Genomic DNA, 18,381 nt, shown 5'->3' with positions numbered 1-18,381 from the left:
CGAGTCAAGACAAGTCATTTCCAAGGATCTATCAACAGCGGTCAATGCTAATGGCAATGGAGAATACGAGGTGAGAGGGCCCAAGCCGAGGGGAGGGCTAGGGCTTGAGTAAGCTAATGAAATGCGTGCCACTTTTCTCCCCGTCCCACAAATTGTATTAACACCAGTACATACAGTAGAGTAGCGCACGGCGAATTGTTTCCGAGAATGTTCAATAAGAACGCAGCCAGGTTTCTGAAAAACAAGAACGTCCCAGGCAGCTGGCTAACCCCTTGGAAACAACGTTCTTGGACCGCGGACGCACAACTCTACTGTATGTACAGTACTCTTGGTAAATCAGAATGGAAACACACTGAACACCTGCTATGCACTTGTATAGCAAACACCGTGTTTGAAGCGATGCAGATCTGGCCCCCCTGTACAAGCGGAATGAACTATCCCCTTCGGTTTCAGGCTGGCTACACCTTGTCCCCCCCCCCCCCCCCCCAACACACACACCATTTGGACCATTTGACGCCCATCGCCAGAGGCGATGATAGCGATGCTACAGCAGAAGCCATAGCAGTGCTGGGATTGCACCGTTCAACAGCTTGCAAGGCTGAAGAATTGACCGCCACTATTCAGCCAGGTCTACACCACACAGCTATGAAGTGGCTTTTTTGGCCAGTGAATCCCAACACACACACACACACACACACACACACACACACACACACACACACACACACACACACACTACATTAAGCCAGGCCACGGTGAGCATATCACGGTTTAGGATGCATGTGCAAGCATCATTATAATTATGCCGTGCAGGCAACTGAGCCAGATCATGAAAAGGAGCGGACACCACTGCCAACACAACAATGGCACGTCCAGGCAAGTTGTTAACTAAATGTTGGTACACAACGCGAGGGTCCAAGTAAGCTGTTAACTAAATGTCGGTACATGACAACAGTACAGAGTCCAGCACGATCACTCTCCTACTGTCGTCTACACAACCTCAACTGAAAAGAACTTGAAACAGCGAGCCGAACGGCAAGCAAGGCAGGATGAAGTCGTCATGGAAGAATTTAAAAAACAAACGTTTTGCCGCTCATCGTCGAGATGACTTCACCTTCTCGGCCCTGCAGATGAAAGAGGAGAGAAGGAAACAACACAGTGCGTCAAGAAGTCAAACGACATGGCAATGAGAACAAAGTCAACCTACATAAACTTCAACAGAAAACGTGCGATGAGAGCCAAGTACACAATGCAGATGCGTTGGCCAAAGAATCATTGACCACTGCAGTGCATTCTGTAAGGAGTAGGTGATCCTTTAGCGGTTTTGCTATACAATCATGTACAGTTCCTACTTGGTCACTGTCCTGAACAGCTCTTCTTTTTTCTTTTTTTAAACCTATACACATATTCTGCCACTAATTGCAGGGTATGCAGGTTCTAAGATACACCGCAGCCATTGCATCTATCTAATCACAAATACAGTCAGCTTCGCTTATAACGACACTCGGCGGGGCATCAGAAAGGTGTCCTTATTCGCGAAGTGTCCTTATACCCGAAGTCTCATTATATGTATACAGGTAGAAGGGACTTTGCTCTGGGCATGGAAATTCTTGCACGTCGTGTGAATGGCCTATAAGGCACCGTAGCATGAAGCTATGATAATAGTACACGGATCCCTGGTTCCCTACACTGAAGGATCTACAGTAAAACTGCCCAGATCCGTGCAGGCTGGGACAGAGCACTGCCCGTAACTAGGAATTGCCCATAACTCAAAAACTCTCAAGTGTTTACTGCAGTAAGATTTTTATGCCAATCAAGATGACTGTTTCGGGGCAGTTTTTCATTGAAAAGCCATTTTCTGTGACTCTAGATGGGTCAGAAAGGTGCCCAATAGACGGACGTGCCCGGATTAGGGACGTCCAGATCTGGGAAGTTTTACTGTGCACGTAAATGCTAGAACATAGGAGTAGAAACTTACATCTCTTCACCGCCTGTCAGGCCAAGGAGGAGGCCATCGCTGTCGAGGTATACACGGTTGCGGGATTCGGAAATCTGTACGAACACAGATGTGATGAGGCAGTACATAGGTACACGGTTAGCATGCATCAAACCCTTCCTAGGACGAGGGTAGCAACACCCAACTGCTGGCTACCCTCGTCTACAACACGACAAGGCAAACATGGCGCGCAGTGTAAATTGCACAAGTGCTGTATGCTTTGCGAGAACAGGGGCTGAGCAACAAACAGTTCAAACGCATGGCAGTTCAACTTTTCATCATGTAAGAGTCCACCGTGATCATAACACCCACTTTCTCACACAGGGAAGGGAGATGTGGACCCCCCCCCCCCCCCAAAAACAATGACAGAGTGGCGAATGTTGGACTTACAGATTTTGAGATTGCTTGTGCAGCGCGGATTCTTCTGAGCTTCAGGTAGCCGGGATTGTCACGCATGGCCTTACCCAAGTGCACAGAACAACTTCAGTCAAGGCAAACAATGCTCATACGCTAACAGTAATGGAGAGGGAGGGAGGTGTGTGTATGTGAGTGAGTGAGTGTGAGAGAGAGAGAGAGAGAGAGAGAGAGAGAGAGAGAGAGAGAGAGAGAGAGAGAGAGAGAGAGAGAGAGAGAGAGAGAGAGAGAGAGAGAGCATGTGCTAGCCTTTCTCGCAGAGTTGACAAACAAGACTCTCAACCCAATCACAGTGTTCGAATAGCAAATGAGTGAAGTGAACAAGAGCAAAACAAGCAAGGCACACGCAACGTGCAAAAGAGGATATCATAGTGGCAGCCTCAGCTTCTCCCTCGGCCTGTACGACCTTGTGCTGCCGGTCCCTGCTTAGCCTTTTCAACGATGAAAGTGGCGCGCTGTGCCTCCTGCTGGGCTGTATTGGCATGGCAGCACAGTGAACAAACAAATACCATGTATACCAATGATATCTGAACTTCACCCACTAGTAACATGTTGTCACTACTGATTACTGTAAAACATGTAATTTTAGGTGCATTAAAATTTCGGTGCCAGGGACCTGCCAGGTTTCAGGTGTAATGTAGAATTAGGTGACCGGCATTCCCTTCACATACAGTGCATACTCTAGTGCCTTTTAGGTGTAATTTAAATTTAGGTGCCTGGTTTCTCTACCGAAATCACCGAAAATGACATGTTTTACAGTGTTTTACTTGTGTGGCTAATTTTGAAGTGTGCATAAATAGATTACTGTAATTTCACAAATTTTCGGTGTACTTTTATTTTCGGTACTTTCGGTGCGTCTGTTTCATACCTAAAATTTCAATACACCGAACAAACACTAACACACGTAATCCAATAGGGAACTGCTTCTCTGTACCGAAAATTTCTGTTCACCTAACCTGGCCTGTTGCCCTCATACCGAAAATATTGAGCAGCGAAAATTTCTGAAATTAGAGTATACCGGTGAGACAAGGACCGGAAGGCATCTAAACAAACTCGAAAATCTGCTACATGCACTTTATATCCGCACAGATTGAGTGCAAGCAGGACGAACAACACCACCAGAAACTGGTCAAACGAACGTATCAGACTGCTCATCATGCGATTGCTCAATCCCACTCACCAACTTGTTTGGCTTCAACAGCAGCCGTGTATTCGCCACTGAAGGTCAAGTCGGTCTGAGAAAAAAACACATCACACCACACTCACAGCTATCAGGGAAGGAAGAGAATTTTGCTAGCTAGCAGAGGCAAGAACAATGCCAGGTTTACCATCGGTTATAATCTAGGACTTCTAATGAATTTGACTCCTACAGAAAGTACATTATAATTATTGGGAACAGATCTTTTTACAGTGTTGTGGTGTAACAACATGATACCTATCGTGTGGATGGATCAGTCACATCTCACAACACCTGGTCTGACCAACCTCCTGCTGTACACACACCTACACTTCCCCTTACACGCATACATGTATTCCCCACGCGCAAAAATGCATTCGCCGCATTAGGCCTTGCTGATCTCGCCCCCCCCCCCCCCCCCCCCCGCTTACTGATTTCCCCTCTCTCTACCCCCCCCCCCCCCCCGCCCCCCTTCTCGTACAGAGACCACACGCCACAGAGAAAAAAACTAGCACTATCACATGCCCAACGCAAGCAGGGAACGCAAGGTACACACGCCCGCCAACAAGGAGAAACACAGGCACAGCACACGGACGTACAATGGAGACGTCCACAACGTCGATGAAGAAGTCGTTGGAGCGCTGTACGAGACCCTGACGAACAAGAGCGCTGACCTGGATTGAATGAAAGGCACAGCAAAACGAAGACGACGGAATTGGCAATAAATTCGGTGTGTGCAAACAAGCTGTTTCTCTGGTTTCCCCGGATCAATTTCTTCCACGAGCATTCACCACAACGAGAAAAATGCACTCAAGGCAACTAGCACGGAGTTAGAGATTGCGGCACCAGAGCACTGGGAGATTAACACGCAACCAGGTGTAGAGAGACTCATGATGGACGGATGCCGATGGGACACTAGCTGCCACTTTGCCACTACTGCCAGCTGAGCTACTAACCTTTGCTCTCTGGGTGATCAACTGCGAAGCATTGAACTGAGCCACGACACTCTTCAGAACCTAGAGCACAACAGGCACGCACACACACGCACACACAGCAGACCAAACATCATTAGACGCATTATGCAAGAACTGTGGAGCAGCAGCAACTACGAGGGGAAACGTGCAGCCTGTGGGCATTTGGCACGCTATGGGCAATGCGATGGATAACCAGCTCGCCAGTGACACAAACGAAGTACAATTTAAACATAGCGCACATAGACGAGGAAACTACCCGGTACACTGCAGTATGCGCTAGGTCAAGATCAGTGACTATCTACGCAAACGTATGTCATGAAAAGCAAGTGTGTGTGGGGGGGGGGGGGGGGGGGGGGGGGGGGTGCCCAAAGCAAAGCCCTGCATGTCCACAAGACTGACGGGTCCGGAAGAGAGGGGGTCGGAGTGGCAATGCCCAAAGTAAAGCCCATGTCCACAAGATCGATGGGTCAGGATCTGAATCCATAGGAGGAAGCAGGAAAGAAACAACACACGTAAGTAGTAAACACTTCTCACCTCGTTGGCAACGGAGGGAAGAACTCTCTCATCGTAGTCTGTACCATACGATCTGAACATGTCTGGAAGGTTGTGCTGCTGGGGACGGAAGAGGATACGAAGGGAGATGTTCACCATCTGAAGATCTGTGTAAGCAGCAAACAAGCAAAACAAAGCGAAATGTTGCTTAGCAATGCTTACACGTTGAACTATTGAACAAAGCAAGTGAGCGCACCATCAAGCTCCAACATGCACACACGCCCACGCGAGCGAGCGTGCGCGAACACACACACACACACACACACACACACACACACACACACACACACACACACGCGCGCCTTTCACAGAATCACCAAAGGCGTTGGCAGCGCGAGTTTCGCTAGAAACAAGCATGCGGATGTGGACGGGCCTTGATGCTATTCATACAGTACCAATGGTTCAAATCACTACAGCAGTACCTGGAGTTCCTTTACGTAAGGTCCGATTCAACACAGCAATTGCACAGGAAACGGTGGTAAAACGCAAGGAGTCGCCATGCGGTGTTTACACAAAAAAACAAAACAGAATAGGCCACCTAGAATTAATTCGTTGTTTCGGGTCACTTCACTCATCCGTACCAGGGTCGGTCGGTCGGGTCTATTTTATTATATTTTTTATTTTGGTTGTGCCATGCGCGCTATATGGCCACGTGCATACATAATAATTATCGAATAGCTTTTGTCCATCAAGCCAGTCGATCAAATCTAGACAATCCAGCGCCTTCAGATCTAGGTCCCCAGCTAGCTCCAGGGCCAGATCTTGACCTCGCTAGCAAACGAGTCTGACGAGCAGCTCTCACCAAAACCTCTGTCAATGAGCGACACAGTGGCGGAGCTGATGTTGTTTCAGGACCGATCGCGGATTGGAGAATATACAACGCCGTCACCAAGCGCTGCAGCCTGTCATTTGGCTGCTTCTGACTCTGAGATCGACGTCTGGACTCAGTCACTGCTATTATTTTAGGGTCGCGTGTGTACATAGCCTAGTCATGTACATACATTTGCATGCACAATCAAAAAAAACCATTTTGCGGTCGGGTGACCCGAAACAACGAGTTAATTCTGGGTGGCCATAGAACGCTTGAGCACAGGAAACCCACCTTTTGTACCAGTTGGTGAGGAGATCTTTCTGGGTCTCTCCCTGATGTCGTAGATGATGGGCCACTGAAGCCACGGCCACCTAGTGAAAAGCAACAGCAAGATCACAATTGGAAATGTAGTAAATTTACATTTAGATGTGTGTGGCTTGCATGGAAATGTGTGCGCATGTGCACCCGCCCCCCCTCCCCAACACACACACACAATTTTGACCATCATCATGCGCATATTTGGGCCGAATGACCTAGATACACACATGTGCAGCGCCTGTTGTGAAGCCAAAATTGAATTCCAACTACTTGTAGTTGTGTGAATGTGTACATTCCTAGCTGCACTTCTACTTGGCCACATCGCTAGAGTACATGTGCACTCGGTCAAACCCGATACCGCGCAGATTGACACCATTTGAAAGGGTTCCATCGATAATGCTAAAGTTTGGGGTTCAGATTTCTACGCGGAGATGAGGATCTTCATGTTATGATGCGGCGCACGCACAGAAAATGCATAATGATCTGATGGGCATCACTCAAATATGGCAGCAGTCTGTCAGAAAACTATCAGATTTGGTATCTGAATTTTCCAGCTCCCACTTTAAAAAGTGGTATGCTTTTTTCGTGTGAAATTCTGAATGTAGACCAAAACATCTTCTTCGCGACGTGTGAAGCCCAAAATATGCAAGTACTCAGGTCTTCATGCTGCACTTCCATTCACATAGAGCAGAACCTAACCAATATCAAACACTGGCACGCCCAGCAATGTTCTGAATGCACAGTCAACTGTGCGTATAACGACACTTGGCGGGGTACCAGAACAGTGTCGTTATTCGCGAAGTGTCGTTATACCCGAAGTCTCATTATACGTGTTGCCGTTAGATGGGACTTTGCTCTGGGCATGGAAATTCTGTCGTTATTCGCGAATTGTCGTTATATCCGCAGTCGTTATTAGCGAAGTTCATAAGGAGATCAAAGGTTGGCAGGCGATCAAATAGAGTATGGAGCTTGTCCTCGGGTAGACCCAGTATCACAAAGGCGTCTGCATTTATGTAGTATCCGCATTCATGGCAGGAGCAGGCTCGTGCAGATATCCACCGGTACCGCCCTGGGTCTTCATCAATAATTGATATGCGTGTCGGTAAAGATCACATCAGACCAGGTTTCAATAGCCAGGATACCTCACAAAAGAGTGCAAGTACATGTTTGCCCAGTCCCATGGATGCCCACTTTGGTGAGGTTCCATTGAACAACTGATGTCCACATCGACCAGCCAACAAAAATATCCATGAAGTGAAGAGATACTTTGATAAGTGCGTCAATTTGATAAGATTGAACACCAATACTCCCCCCCCCCCCCCCCCCCCGGGCTTCCCTGATGAAGCCCCCAGGGGCTAACATTTGGAGAGATATAGTTCTTGAATTGCAACATAAGACTGTGGTGGAGGTGGTAGTGGTGATATTGGTATTATGAACTCCAAACATAGGCAAATTCAACAGAGAGTATAATAACATTACTTCATTTCAATGGATGCTTAGTGCAGCTTATTCCCCAAATCTCGGAAGATCTTCCTACGGGCCAATCTTTCACCAGGACACTTATTTATGATAGAGCGATCACGATGAGATTATGTCACCTCCGGTCATTATCCGTACGGACAGACAACACACACAATGAACCTGAAGGTGAGCATACGCCTACGTACTTGAAGTGGAGTCCTTCGGCGTATACATTTTCCTTGGTTCCTCCAACACGACTGAAAATGATGGCACGGTGACCACCCTCAACTGCGAGCAAAAAAATTATGAATTTCTATTGAGAGAAATCCGGGCGACAGTAACCTCCACACACGGATTGTACCTGAATAAAAGCAGCTTGAGCCAGCTATTCCAAGTCCCACAAGACCAGCAACGCCGGCAGCGCCAGCAGCGGCAATCCTGTTCATCTTGCTTCTCTATTCGAAGTTCAGCAACATGCAGGGAAACTCAAAACAAAATGCAAAAGCTGCCAACACAAACTTTTGCTTTTTCACGCTCACGAGTGCATGATCGATCGATCCCATGGCCCATGCGGTCGCTTGTGCCATTTTTGCTTGAACTCATGCATCGGTGCGCTGTGCATGCATTGCGCAACGCAAAAAAAAACACTGAAGAGTGACGCAACCAGGGAGTACTAAAATGTAGACTTGGAGCTCTGCATTTATGTACCAGGGAGTAATAAAAATTAATACTACTCCCTGCTCTGTGCTCCGTCTTCCCATGGAAACCACGCATCCGAAACCCAGGTAACTGGTGAGCTTGACAGCCTAGCCTCCTTCTTGGATTTAGTTGGATGATGTCTGCTTGTGTCAGTTGTGAGTCGTGTGGTGATGAAGGCGGAGAAGGAAGTACACTCGGAAGACGACGCTCAAGCAGGGAACCTGAACTGCTGGCGGACAGTCACGGTTTACTTGAGAACGGATTTCACAACGCCAATAGTGTGAAACCATGAAAGAGCAAAAGCAAAAACACGCGTTACACGACCCAAAAATGGTCAAGGTTTACTACGGTAGTTTGCAACTTGCTTTCTCATCCACAGCTTGAAATGCTGAGCGAGTGAGCGTTGGTTGAAAGATATCGCCCTGCTGGCTGGTAATTTTTTGGCTTCATATTATCGTTCTACACGACTACAGTCAACATGGTCAACCACCTCGCAAATAGCAACAACTTCAGTCCTGAGAAGTGAGATACAGACTGACTCAGTAGGTTACCGGTATCAACATCTCACTAGCTTCAGTCCTAGACTCCTGATCCTAGTAGTAGTACAGCAGAGCTGTAACACGCAAACATTCATGATTCAGCCTGTCCGTTCGAGTGTCGTTATTCGCGACTTCGGGAACGCAAGAATCTTGCCTGGTTCTAGGTGAAACATGCATGTCATTGGACTCAGATTTTCTGCTCGGGATTTGTGGAAACTAACGCACTGCATGCTGCACTGTTCCTTACTAACCTTAGAGTTAGACCTTTGTGAATGGAAGCAATAGTCCATAGACATTTCATTTTGTGCACACTTGTCTTGATGGAAGCATAATTATCACCTTTTCATACTTGCAAGAAGCCGCAGTGCGAACACTGAGTGCTGAGATGTAACACGACTGTAAGTTAGTGTAGACGCGTTTGTCTCATCGGCGTGCAGAGTTCTACCTCTGCGCTACCCTTTCCGAGCAAAACCAGTTCAGCCTACGAACCCAGTACGGTAATAACATCAGTCCATGGACATCATCATGGTGTGATGATAAAGGTGCGCGTAGGTGTTTACCTCCTTGGCTTGCTGTGCCCAAGGAATCCGGGCAAATCTAAAATAATTACGACATTTGTTCCGTTTCGCAGCACCAGCCTAGCCATGAATGCCGTCAATCAACGCTGACTGGCATACGGTCGTCTGAATCCGAGCTGCTCATCGTGTGGCGCTAGGCCTCTGCCGCTCTGGCTGTCCGAGCTCGGAACAGGTCTAGTCAGCTTGGCTTTAGCGATCACGGATCATCAAGCTCATGGATTCGTAGTACTGCGACCGTTGTGGACGGGTGATGGAACTGGAAGCTGAACTCACTCAGGTGCCCCCTGTACCATGTGTACTTCCCAGTGGCAGTGTCGAGGGCCTGCAGAGTCACTGAGTCTGTGTGTGTAGTAACGACCACTAGGCACTAACGGTCCCATGCCTGTGTGCCCCCTGATGACGCCGCGTATCACACGATTCACTGCAATACAGCCTTACAGGCTGTCACTTGTCAGTCCCCCTAGTTCAAGTAACTGACAGTGATTGTCACCCAGTGAAGGCCATGGTGCATTGGTGGCAGCCAGCAGCTAGATTGAAGTCTGGGATGCCAGCTGAGTGGCTGGCAACCCTGTCCTAGCTGCTGTCCAGTGCTTCATAGTTACAGCAGCATGATAATTATAGTCCTGTGGGACACTCACTTTTGGATCTCACACGAGCAGCTTCTACAACCACCAACAGTTGTGAGAGAAACAGCAAGCTCTTCTTTCATTCATATTGCCTTTGGAGTTGGGCCAAGCTACCTGCCTCAACGTTCCGGTGGCTGTTTTGGCAGAACTTTCGTCTCCGGTGGCGGTTTCTCCATCCCACTCTTGCTAACCTTCAGCTGATAGCAATGATGTGTTCCTGGGTCCATGTATTCTCTGTGCTGTTCGCTGGTGCGGTTGTGTCGCCGAGCCATGGACTGGAGACGGAACACGAACGCTTTCCGGTACGTCGTTAGTGGACTGCATTCAGCCAATCAGCCGGGATGTCGTTCTGGAGTCGCCATGATACATACATTTCCTGTCCTCTGGGTGGGGAGGTGGGAGGGGGGGGGGGGGGGAGGTACATTTCTTGTCCTGACTTAAACTGCCTGTGCCTGTTCCATCTAAACTAATCAAAGAATGATTAGGTTATAGGTTGGGGAAGGAGAGATATCAGTCCTTGATGGTCTTAATCTCCAAGGTATATTAAAATGTTTATAGAAAATTAAAGTCAATGGCAGCAATGTTATCCACATGAGAAGATCATTAGTCTACCTCTGCTGCCTGAACTAAATACTTCCAGTGGCGTGTCCTATACTTATGTTCCAACTTCCTAGGCAAGAAAACAGCACAAAGTGGCTACCATAATTATCATGTAGCCGCTATAAGACAGTTTTGGTATGATGGAGGGTTGTGAATGCTTTATGAATGTGCAGGTGTATGTCTTCTATTGTTAGAATTTCTACCGTTCTGGAGAATACACGCAGCTCGCAGAATGATAGGCCGTGTTACAATTGCTCACCATGCTTTTTTTGTGGAAATGAAAACTAACTAGTCAGGAGTTATGCTCGTCTCCTTGTCATGTTTGTTGTTACTCCCATCAGGGTCACGGCCTGCACAAGTTCCTGACCGACCAGCATCTTTACAACTTTTTTGGAACATCCAAAGAAGAAGGTATTGAGAATTTGTGATTTTGTGAATCTCCAGCTCTAGTATTCGATTCCCCTTTGAGCACTATTTCTTGCTAGCGTGGAAGTTATCTGCCCTCGCGCAAAGCTCGCTGTGTTTCTCGCCGTCAGAGCACTCTGGCTTTGAGCCAATTTAAAAATGCTTTGTTCACTGGATCTCATTGCGATAGGTTCAGCCATTGACTCTGAGCTCCGCTGATGAGACCTACCAAGGTCAAATAGCTGTCCGGAGATAACGTATTCCCTTGTATACTTTTCTTTACTGTTCATTATACATACGTGTATGCGCGCAGGGCTGTAGTGAGCTTGAAACCAAACACTGAGAGGAGCCTAGGTCTGTTGGTGCATAGTTGCACGAATCTTCATCATTCCACAGTGTAATGCCGCGATGATGTCCCATGTAGCTACTGGATTGACGAGGCACTGAAAAAGTGTCGCTAGCTGTTGAGTGTTAAAGTGCACCGGTATTGGCATACATGTATGTTCAGTTGTGTTCTCTCTCTGTCTCTTTCATGCATGATGTTTACCCGACTCTGTGGCTCAGACTACGAGTACCATACGACCAACCCGAGCGAGGTGACAGTAGATGGCGAGCACATCACGTTTGACTTACGGGAAGCTGGTCATCGTCGTCGCCGTCGCCGCTCCACATCCCCGTACGCCGACGAGGCATACTTTAAGGTGGCGGCATTCGACAACGACTACCACGTCGCGGTGCAGGAGAGCAGCGCAATGTTCAGCGACCACTCCGTCATCGAGCTGATGGGAGCCGAGGGCAATGTCACCCATCGGCAGCCCATCATGGCGCCCACGCACTGCTACTATCGTGGACACATCACCGGTGCTAATGACTCGCTCGTAGCCTTTAGTACGTGCAAGGGAATGGTAAGCAGAAGTCCATTTGGAGGATAATTCAGATTCCGTGTGTTTTTGCGGTAAACCAGATGCAATATGAGAATTAAGTTTACAAATATCTCTGGTTGCATATTTTAAAGGGAACAAAGCAGTTGATTCGTCGTTTAGGAAAATCTCAATCGCAGGGCTGCTATTCTTCTGTTGGTAGAAATCTGAAGGGGTTGACCCCGGCCAGGGGCCGAGGGGCAGAGTCCCTCAGGATAAGGGGGCAGCACCCCATTAGAAGCAAACACCTTTGTAGGATTTCAAGGGCCTGAAGCAACAGATTTAAAAGACACTTTTCTGAACAAAATGCGACTAAGATAGCGAAATAGCTGTTCGGTTGGTTTGTTCGAACGATCTGTCGTAATTAGAGTGTTTACGAAAGAATAATCAGAACAAGTGGTAGCCCTGCCATGGGCCAGTGTAATGACAGCCAAAACATTTATTCTGAAATCGGCCAGAGTTTTCGCCAGCCACATTTTGTTGATTTACAGAAGCACATTTTAATAAAAAAAGTGACAAGAGCATGCTGGGACTGGAATTGGTTGTAGTCTACCTGCATGAATGGGGTATCTGCAAGTAGTGAAACTACATTTTTGTTCATTAGAGTTCTTGGCCTCCGGGTATTGGTGCCTCAAACCACGACTGTATTTGCTTTGTTTGATTTAGGGAGGGGAGGCAAAAGTCCAACTACATGTACAAGCTGGTGATGACAGTCAATTTTTCTTCAGACCTTTTTCCACTCCCTCAACTAATGAATATACAGTCGTCCCTCTCTAATCCGGCACTTGTTTATCCGGAACCCTTGCCAACCGGCGCACTTTCTGACGAAACCGATTTTTTTCGTTCAATTCCTACATCTTAATCCGGCACTTGAATTCCGCCTCCGGCAGTGACTTTTTGAAACGAATCGCTCAAACTGCACGTAGTTTGATTTCATAATCCGGCAGTCATAAATCGACTGTGCGTGTGTGTGCAAGAGTACGTATACATGTGAACATGTTCTCTGTTGTACTTTATCACTGTGTATATTCCTGGAGAAAAGTTGAGAATATAAAGCCGTGCACCAAATACTGGGGTCGACACGGAAAAACCCTGCGTTTTGACGTATGATACATGCATGCAATTGGGTAGGGCCGGGTCAGAGGGCAGGCTTTCTTAATCCAGCACCCTCGTTAATCCAGCAGAAAATGCCGTAGCAAAAGGCGCCGGATTAGAGAGGGACGACTGTATTATGCACAAGCGTTTACATTTTAGGACCATATGGCCATGGACTGTGCATGCGTATTCAATCTGTACTGTAGACGGGTGCGATATTCTCCCCCGATGACGCCTTCTTCATCCATCCGTTACCGCCGTACCTTCTCAACCACAGCGCTAACGCGCACTCGCACACGCACATGGTCGTTCGGCGCTCAGTCGACTCTGACACCTCGGGGCCTGGGGATCGCAAACACTGTGGCGTCGGCCTACGAAAGAATCCTGCAGGTCAGTGTTGCTATCCATATACATATACACACCTAGGAAAGGCAGTTGTGAGGTTTTTTGTTTTTTGTTTGTTTGAAGTTTTATTTTGCAGAGGCAGTGCCTTAACCTGCTAAAGTGATCAATGGCCTGTAATAGGCAGAGTGCAGTGCACAACAGGTACACACAGGAAGTAGTTGTGTGCTTACGTAGTTGCATGAGTTTGTTGATATGGTCTGGTGTTACACGCACTCATTTCCCGCATACCATACAAAACACATACTTCAAACTATGATGGATGAAGTTGGCTTTAAATATTGGTCACGTGACTTCATTACTGTAGATAGCTTCTCTTTTTTTAAATTATGCGGACAATTCGGAACAGGTTTGGTCCACGGGTTGCATACTGTGGCGATACACATCACATGACTGCCCAGGTTCAGTGACGGCACCAGAGAAATGCACACAAGCGAGTGGTTGTGGTGAGGCGCTCTCTGGGTACCATGTAAGTGGCGCCGGCATAGATTTGTGAGTCATAACGCACCCCCACCGAGTGCTGTTGAGTTCAGAAGCAATTGGGCTATGAGCTTTTTCAAGGTCCACTCTGGGATTCTAGAAAACCCAATGTAGGCTTTCTAAACCCAGTCTGGGCTTTTTAAAAACCAATCTAGACTGTTTCAAACTCAACCTTGGTTTTTCAAACCCAATCTGGACTTTTCCTGCTCAATCTGGGCTCTACTAAAACTGGCAACCCAATCTGGCCTGAATCTACGCTCAAAACCCAATTCGTAAGGAGCGGACATAGTGTTAACGTATGGTGACTGTATCCAATGCTCTTCTGCAGGCTATAGGGAAGCGCAGTACAACTACATCCCGTTCTACGCGGCCATGGACGAAGTCAGGTCCAAGTTCAATCCGAAGCGCAAAAACGTGTACAGCCAGTACGGGCCGATGTACATCGAGACGGCGCTGGTCGTCGACACCTACATGTATGAGCAGCATGACCGGGACCAGGACGCCTTGAAAACCTACCTGCTCACTCTCATGAATCTGGTAAGCTGTCGGCCGTGGACCGGGTGGACTGAGCAGCAATGCCTTTACCTGTGTTTCATCCAGGCCGGCAACCATTGTTTTAAACCGACATTGCACTAATTGCATGTAGTACCTGACACGTGTGACCAGGTACAGCCTGTCGTACCGCACCACCGTGAAGGCAAAGGTAAACAGGCAGCCCATGGTCAATTCCGATCTATGCGATAGTAGGTGTTGGACACGTCCTGTCTCAATGAGCTCAACATAGTGAGCAGGGTGCTCAGGTCCTTTCCCTTGTCACCATGCTGCACTGTGTGTCGAAATTTAGCGCTGACTCGGACTGAGTTTTGGATGTGTGAATGTTGCTGTTGAAAATGGTGTTTGTAGATGCAGGCTGTGTTTAGTCCGGAGAGCACTGGGCTGGATATCACCCTCCACGTGACTCGTATCATCTATCTTACTGATCACCAGGTGAGTCACGAGGGGAGTGAACGCCGATGGTGGAACCCGCACTGATCATGCGTTGACATGGCAACACCCCCCCCCCCCCACCCCATACCCTCCCCCGCCCCCATACCCCTCCCCGCCTTGACCGCCACTAAGTTTAGCCTGGTATCCACCACACAGCTGATTGAAGTGGCTTTTTCTGGCCAGTGAATCCCTATTTTTCATTTTCATTTTTTTCAATTTTTCATTCTTTTTTTGACACACACACATACACCACAACACACCACGTACTCTGGAATACACTGGCTGTTGGTTACCACCCAGGAGAATGAAAGAAGAGATAGAAGAATGAGAAAGAGAAGAAAGATGTGTGCGACCATAATCGTCGGGATTTGAACCTGCAACCTTTCGATTGGAAATCGACTGCACATACCACCGCACCATATGGGACACACACACACACACGCGCGCGCGCGCGCGCGCGCGCGGAGTGCACTTGTGGGAAATTCAATATCGAAGTGTTGCTGTGCTTCTCGCATTGTGTTGTGTTATTATCTCTAGCCTAATATGCCGATTGGTCATGACTCCGTCGCACTTCTGGACAAGTTTGGTACATTTCAGCAGCGACTTAATCCCGTACAGGATAGCAATTTCATACACCATGATTTCGCCATGCTGCTTACCGGGTGAGTGTGTCGGGACTTTGGGATAAGGTGTGTGTGTCTGTCTGTTTGTCTGTTTTTTGTCCGTCTGTCTGTTTGTGTGTGTCTTTGTGTGTGTGTGTGTGTGTGTGTGTGTGTGCGTGCGTGCGTGTGTTCCAAGAATCCTTTTGAATCTCTCTCCCCTCTCCCGCGGAGACCCACCAGTTCTAGTAGCGAGCAAAGACAAGTACATGATTGTACATGTGTGCGTATGTATGTGTATGTGCATGTGCGTGCCTGTCTATCGGCTTGTCCTAACTTGTATGTGCCTGTCTATGTGCACGTTTGTGTACATGTTTGGTGATGATGTCATGATGATGTCATGATGATGTTTGGTGATGCGTGCACATTAGAATGAGATGTCATGTGCACGCTTGCCACAGGGCCGGATTTGCCTCAGTTTAAATAGGCTGCATGTCACATGATTTCCGTGTGTGTGCGCACATCTGTTCAGGTTTGACCTATGTGCCGCTGACAATCGTGCCGGTTGCGGTGAGCTGGGCCGTGCATACATCCAGTCCCTGTGCAGCCCGACGACCAGTGCTGCCGTGGTGCGCGACCGCGGTATACAGAACGCTGTCGTCATGGCTCATGAGCTGGGACATGTGTGAGTTTGAACGGCGGGGAGCATTATTACGGATTTGGTGTTGCACTATAACACAAGTAGGACGTGTGTGTTGGGTAGAACTCATTATGTACTCATGTCGATGAGTGATTTTCTTGTTTATTCGCATGCCTGATATTATCCTAAATTCCTATAGGGCTTGAAAGTGCTACGTCACAGCATAGCAACAATTTCAAAAATTCGAAAACTGGATCCACTTGGATCCAGTTTTTGTATGGATCCAAGCACATTTCAAGCGGTCTTACCCACAGCATGGTGATGTAGCCAGTGAAACTGACTGATTTGGCTACTGGGGGCGGGGTTACAACTGGTGGCGAAATAAAAGTCACACCTGCATGCGACATGAGTGGGTTGCTATGCACCCACATACTTGGGCAATAGCAAAGTCACACTTTAGTGGATCCAAAAATATAAATCTGATGTCAACTTACTACTCCCTGGCCGTTTTGACGTCATCACTTTCAAGCCCTATTGGATGCAGTGTGGCAGCCAGGATTTAGCCCAACCACTCATCTACATCAACCTTCCGTGGTGTACATGCAAGTGTGTGTGTGTGTGTGTGTGTGTGTGTGTGTGTGTGTGTGTATGTGTGCGTGTATGTGTGTGTGTGTGTTTATGTGTGTATATGTTTATATGCATGTGTGCATGTGTGTGTACGTGTGTGTGTGTGTGTGTGTGTGTGTGTGTGTGTGTGTGTGCACGCACTAATGGCGTTTTAACTCCGCCGTGCAGATTAGGCGCATACCACGATAGCAGTGTGTGCTCGCCCGACGAGGGCTACGTCATGGTTGGCTCGGCCACCAACACCAAGAAGTTCTGGCAGTTCTCCGACTGCAGCAAGGCCTACTTTCGCAGCTTTCTGGGGTAGGTGATGACATCACACACTGATCATGTGATCAGTCATGTCCGTATGTTGTCAAATTGCTTGCAGTGACTTGCATTCTGCCCAAACACACCATGTCCGTCTCTGTTGTTACCGCCTTGTCTCCAGTTGCCCAGGGCGACACGATTATGACGATGCCTGGCTGGGAGTTAGTTGCCCCTCGGTATCAGAGCTCTCATTGTCCATCTCGGACCAGATTCCACTTACCCATTCCCCATTATCGAATATTTTCTGCTTTTAAGTCCCCTCGCGCTTCTTGGCATCTTCATTCGCTTCCTTGTTATTGAGCTCCTCTGCTTGTTTGGTTACTGTGAAATAAAATAAAATCAACAACAACAACAACAACAACAACAACAACAACAACAAGGTTTCTTCTCCTGAAACCTGACATTTTTGTGCATGTTCAATTTTGTTGCTTTTGTTGCTAACATGCAGAACTGACGAGACCCAGTGTATCCTAGATTGTCCACTGCAGCACCATAGCCTTGTTGTCCATGACTACATGTTGCCAGGGCAACGCTATAGCCGGGAGCAGCAGTGCCAGTTTCAGTTCCCGAATCACACCTTCTGCTCCCGGTTCAGGCCCGATGTAGGTCGGTCGCAAGGAAGTTTGCCGTTATGACGTGTGGCTGCTGTTTATGTTTGGATTGTTGCTGCTGCTGTTGCTGCTGCTGCTGGTTGTGGTGTTGTTGTCTTTATTGTCGTGGAAATTGTCTTCGCAGTCGCTACTGCTGCTGCTGGTTCTTCTGTCGTTGTGTGTGTCGTTGTTCCTGTTGCCAATGTCATAGTAATCATTGTTTGAGGTGGTGCTCAGATTTGCTATATCTGGTGGCAAGAGTATGCACTTTGTGATATCCCAGCAATGTGGCCTCGGCGTGGCGCACCGTAGGCTGCCTTCATTCTGCTGTCAAGTGACGGTCATGCTGACTGGATTTGAATTTGCCCAACTTAGAGCTATGGCCTACGTACAGAATTTTTTACATGGACTTGCCCACAGTATGGTATTGGTTGCTTGACAGGTGATGGTAATGCATCAGTGGTGTAGCTGTGTTTGTTATCATGTCCACTGGGATCCCTCCTCGTTCTCCACCCCCACTGCCCCCCCCCCCCCCTCTCTCTCTCACTCTCACTCACTCTCACTCTCACTCACTCTCACTCACTC

The 18,381-nt window shown here is 47.9% G+C and overlaps 2 protein-coding genes across 2 annotated transcripts; one reads left to right on the top strand and one right to left on the bottom strand.

Moving 5' to 3' along the window:
* Positions 1–764: 764 nt before the first annotated feature.
* LOC135812234 (prohibitin-2-like) lies at positions 765–8,239 on the bottom strand. The gene is given in 12 exon segments (XM_065325579.1): positions 765–1,124; positions 1,979–2,052; positions 2,387–2,464; positions 2,778–2,831; positions 2,833–2,882; positions 3,591–3,645; positions 4,187–4,261; positions 4,544–4,603; positions 5,096–5,220; positions 6,216–6,295; positions 7,910–7,991; positions 8,065–8,239. Coding segments are annotated over 12 exon segments (849 nt in total). The 5' UTR covers positions 8,150–8,239; the 3' UTR covers positions 765–1,093.
* Positions 8,240–9,265: 1,026 nt separating this feature from the next.
* Positions 9,266–18,321, top strand: LOC135812160 (A disintegrin and metalloproteinase with thrombospondin motifs 16-like). Its single transcript, XM_065325482.1, has 10 exons — positions 9,266–10,447; positions 11,087–11,156; positions 11,715–12,055; positions 13,372–13,555; positions 14,376–14,584; positions 14,951–15,034; positions 15,572–15,696; positions 16,166–16,318; positions 17,069–17,200; positions 17,655–18,321. Exons 1-10 carry the CDS (start codon positions 10,352–10,354, stop codon positions 17,839–17,841), a joined length of 1,581 nt encoding a protein of 526 aa, XP_065181554.1. The 5' UTR covers positions 9,266–10,351; the 3' UTR covers positions 17,842–18,321.
* The last annotated feature ends 60 nt before the right edge of the window (positions 18,322–18,381 follow it).

This window comes from Sycon ciliatum, chromosome 1 (genome assembly GCF_964019385.1).
Source record: "Sycon ciliatum chromosome 1, ocSycCili1.1, whole genome shotgun sequence".
NCBI classification, from domain to species: domain Eukaryota; kingdom Metazoa; phylum Porifera; class Calcarea; order Leucosolenida; family Sycettidae; genus Sycon; species Sycon ciliatum.
This window is presented reverse-complemented; position numbering and strand designations above follow the sequence as displayed.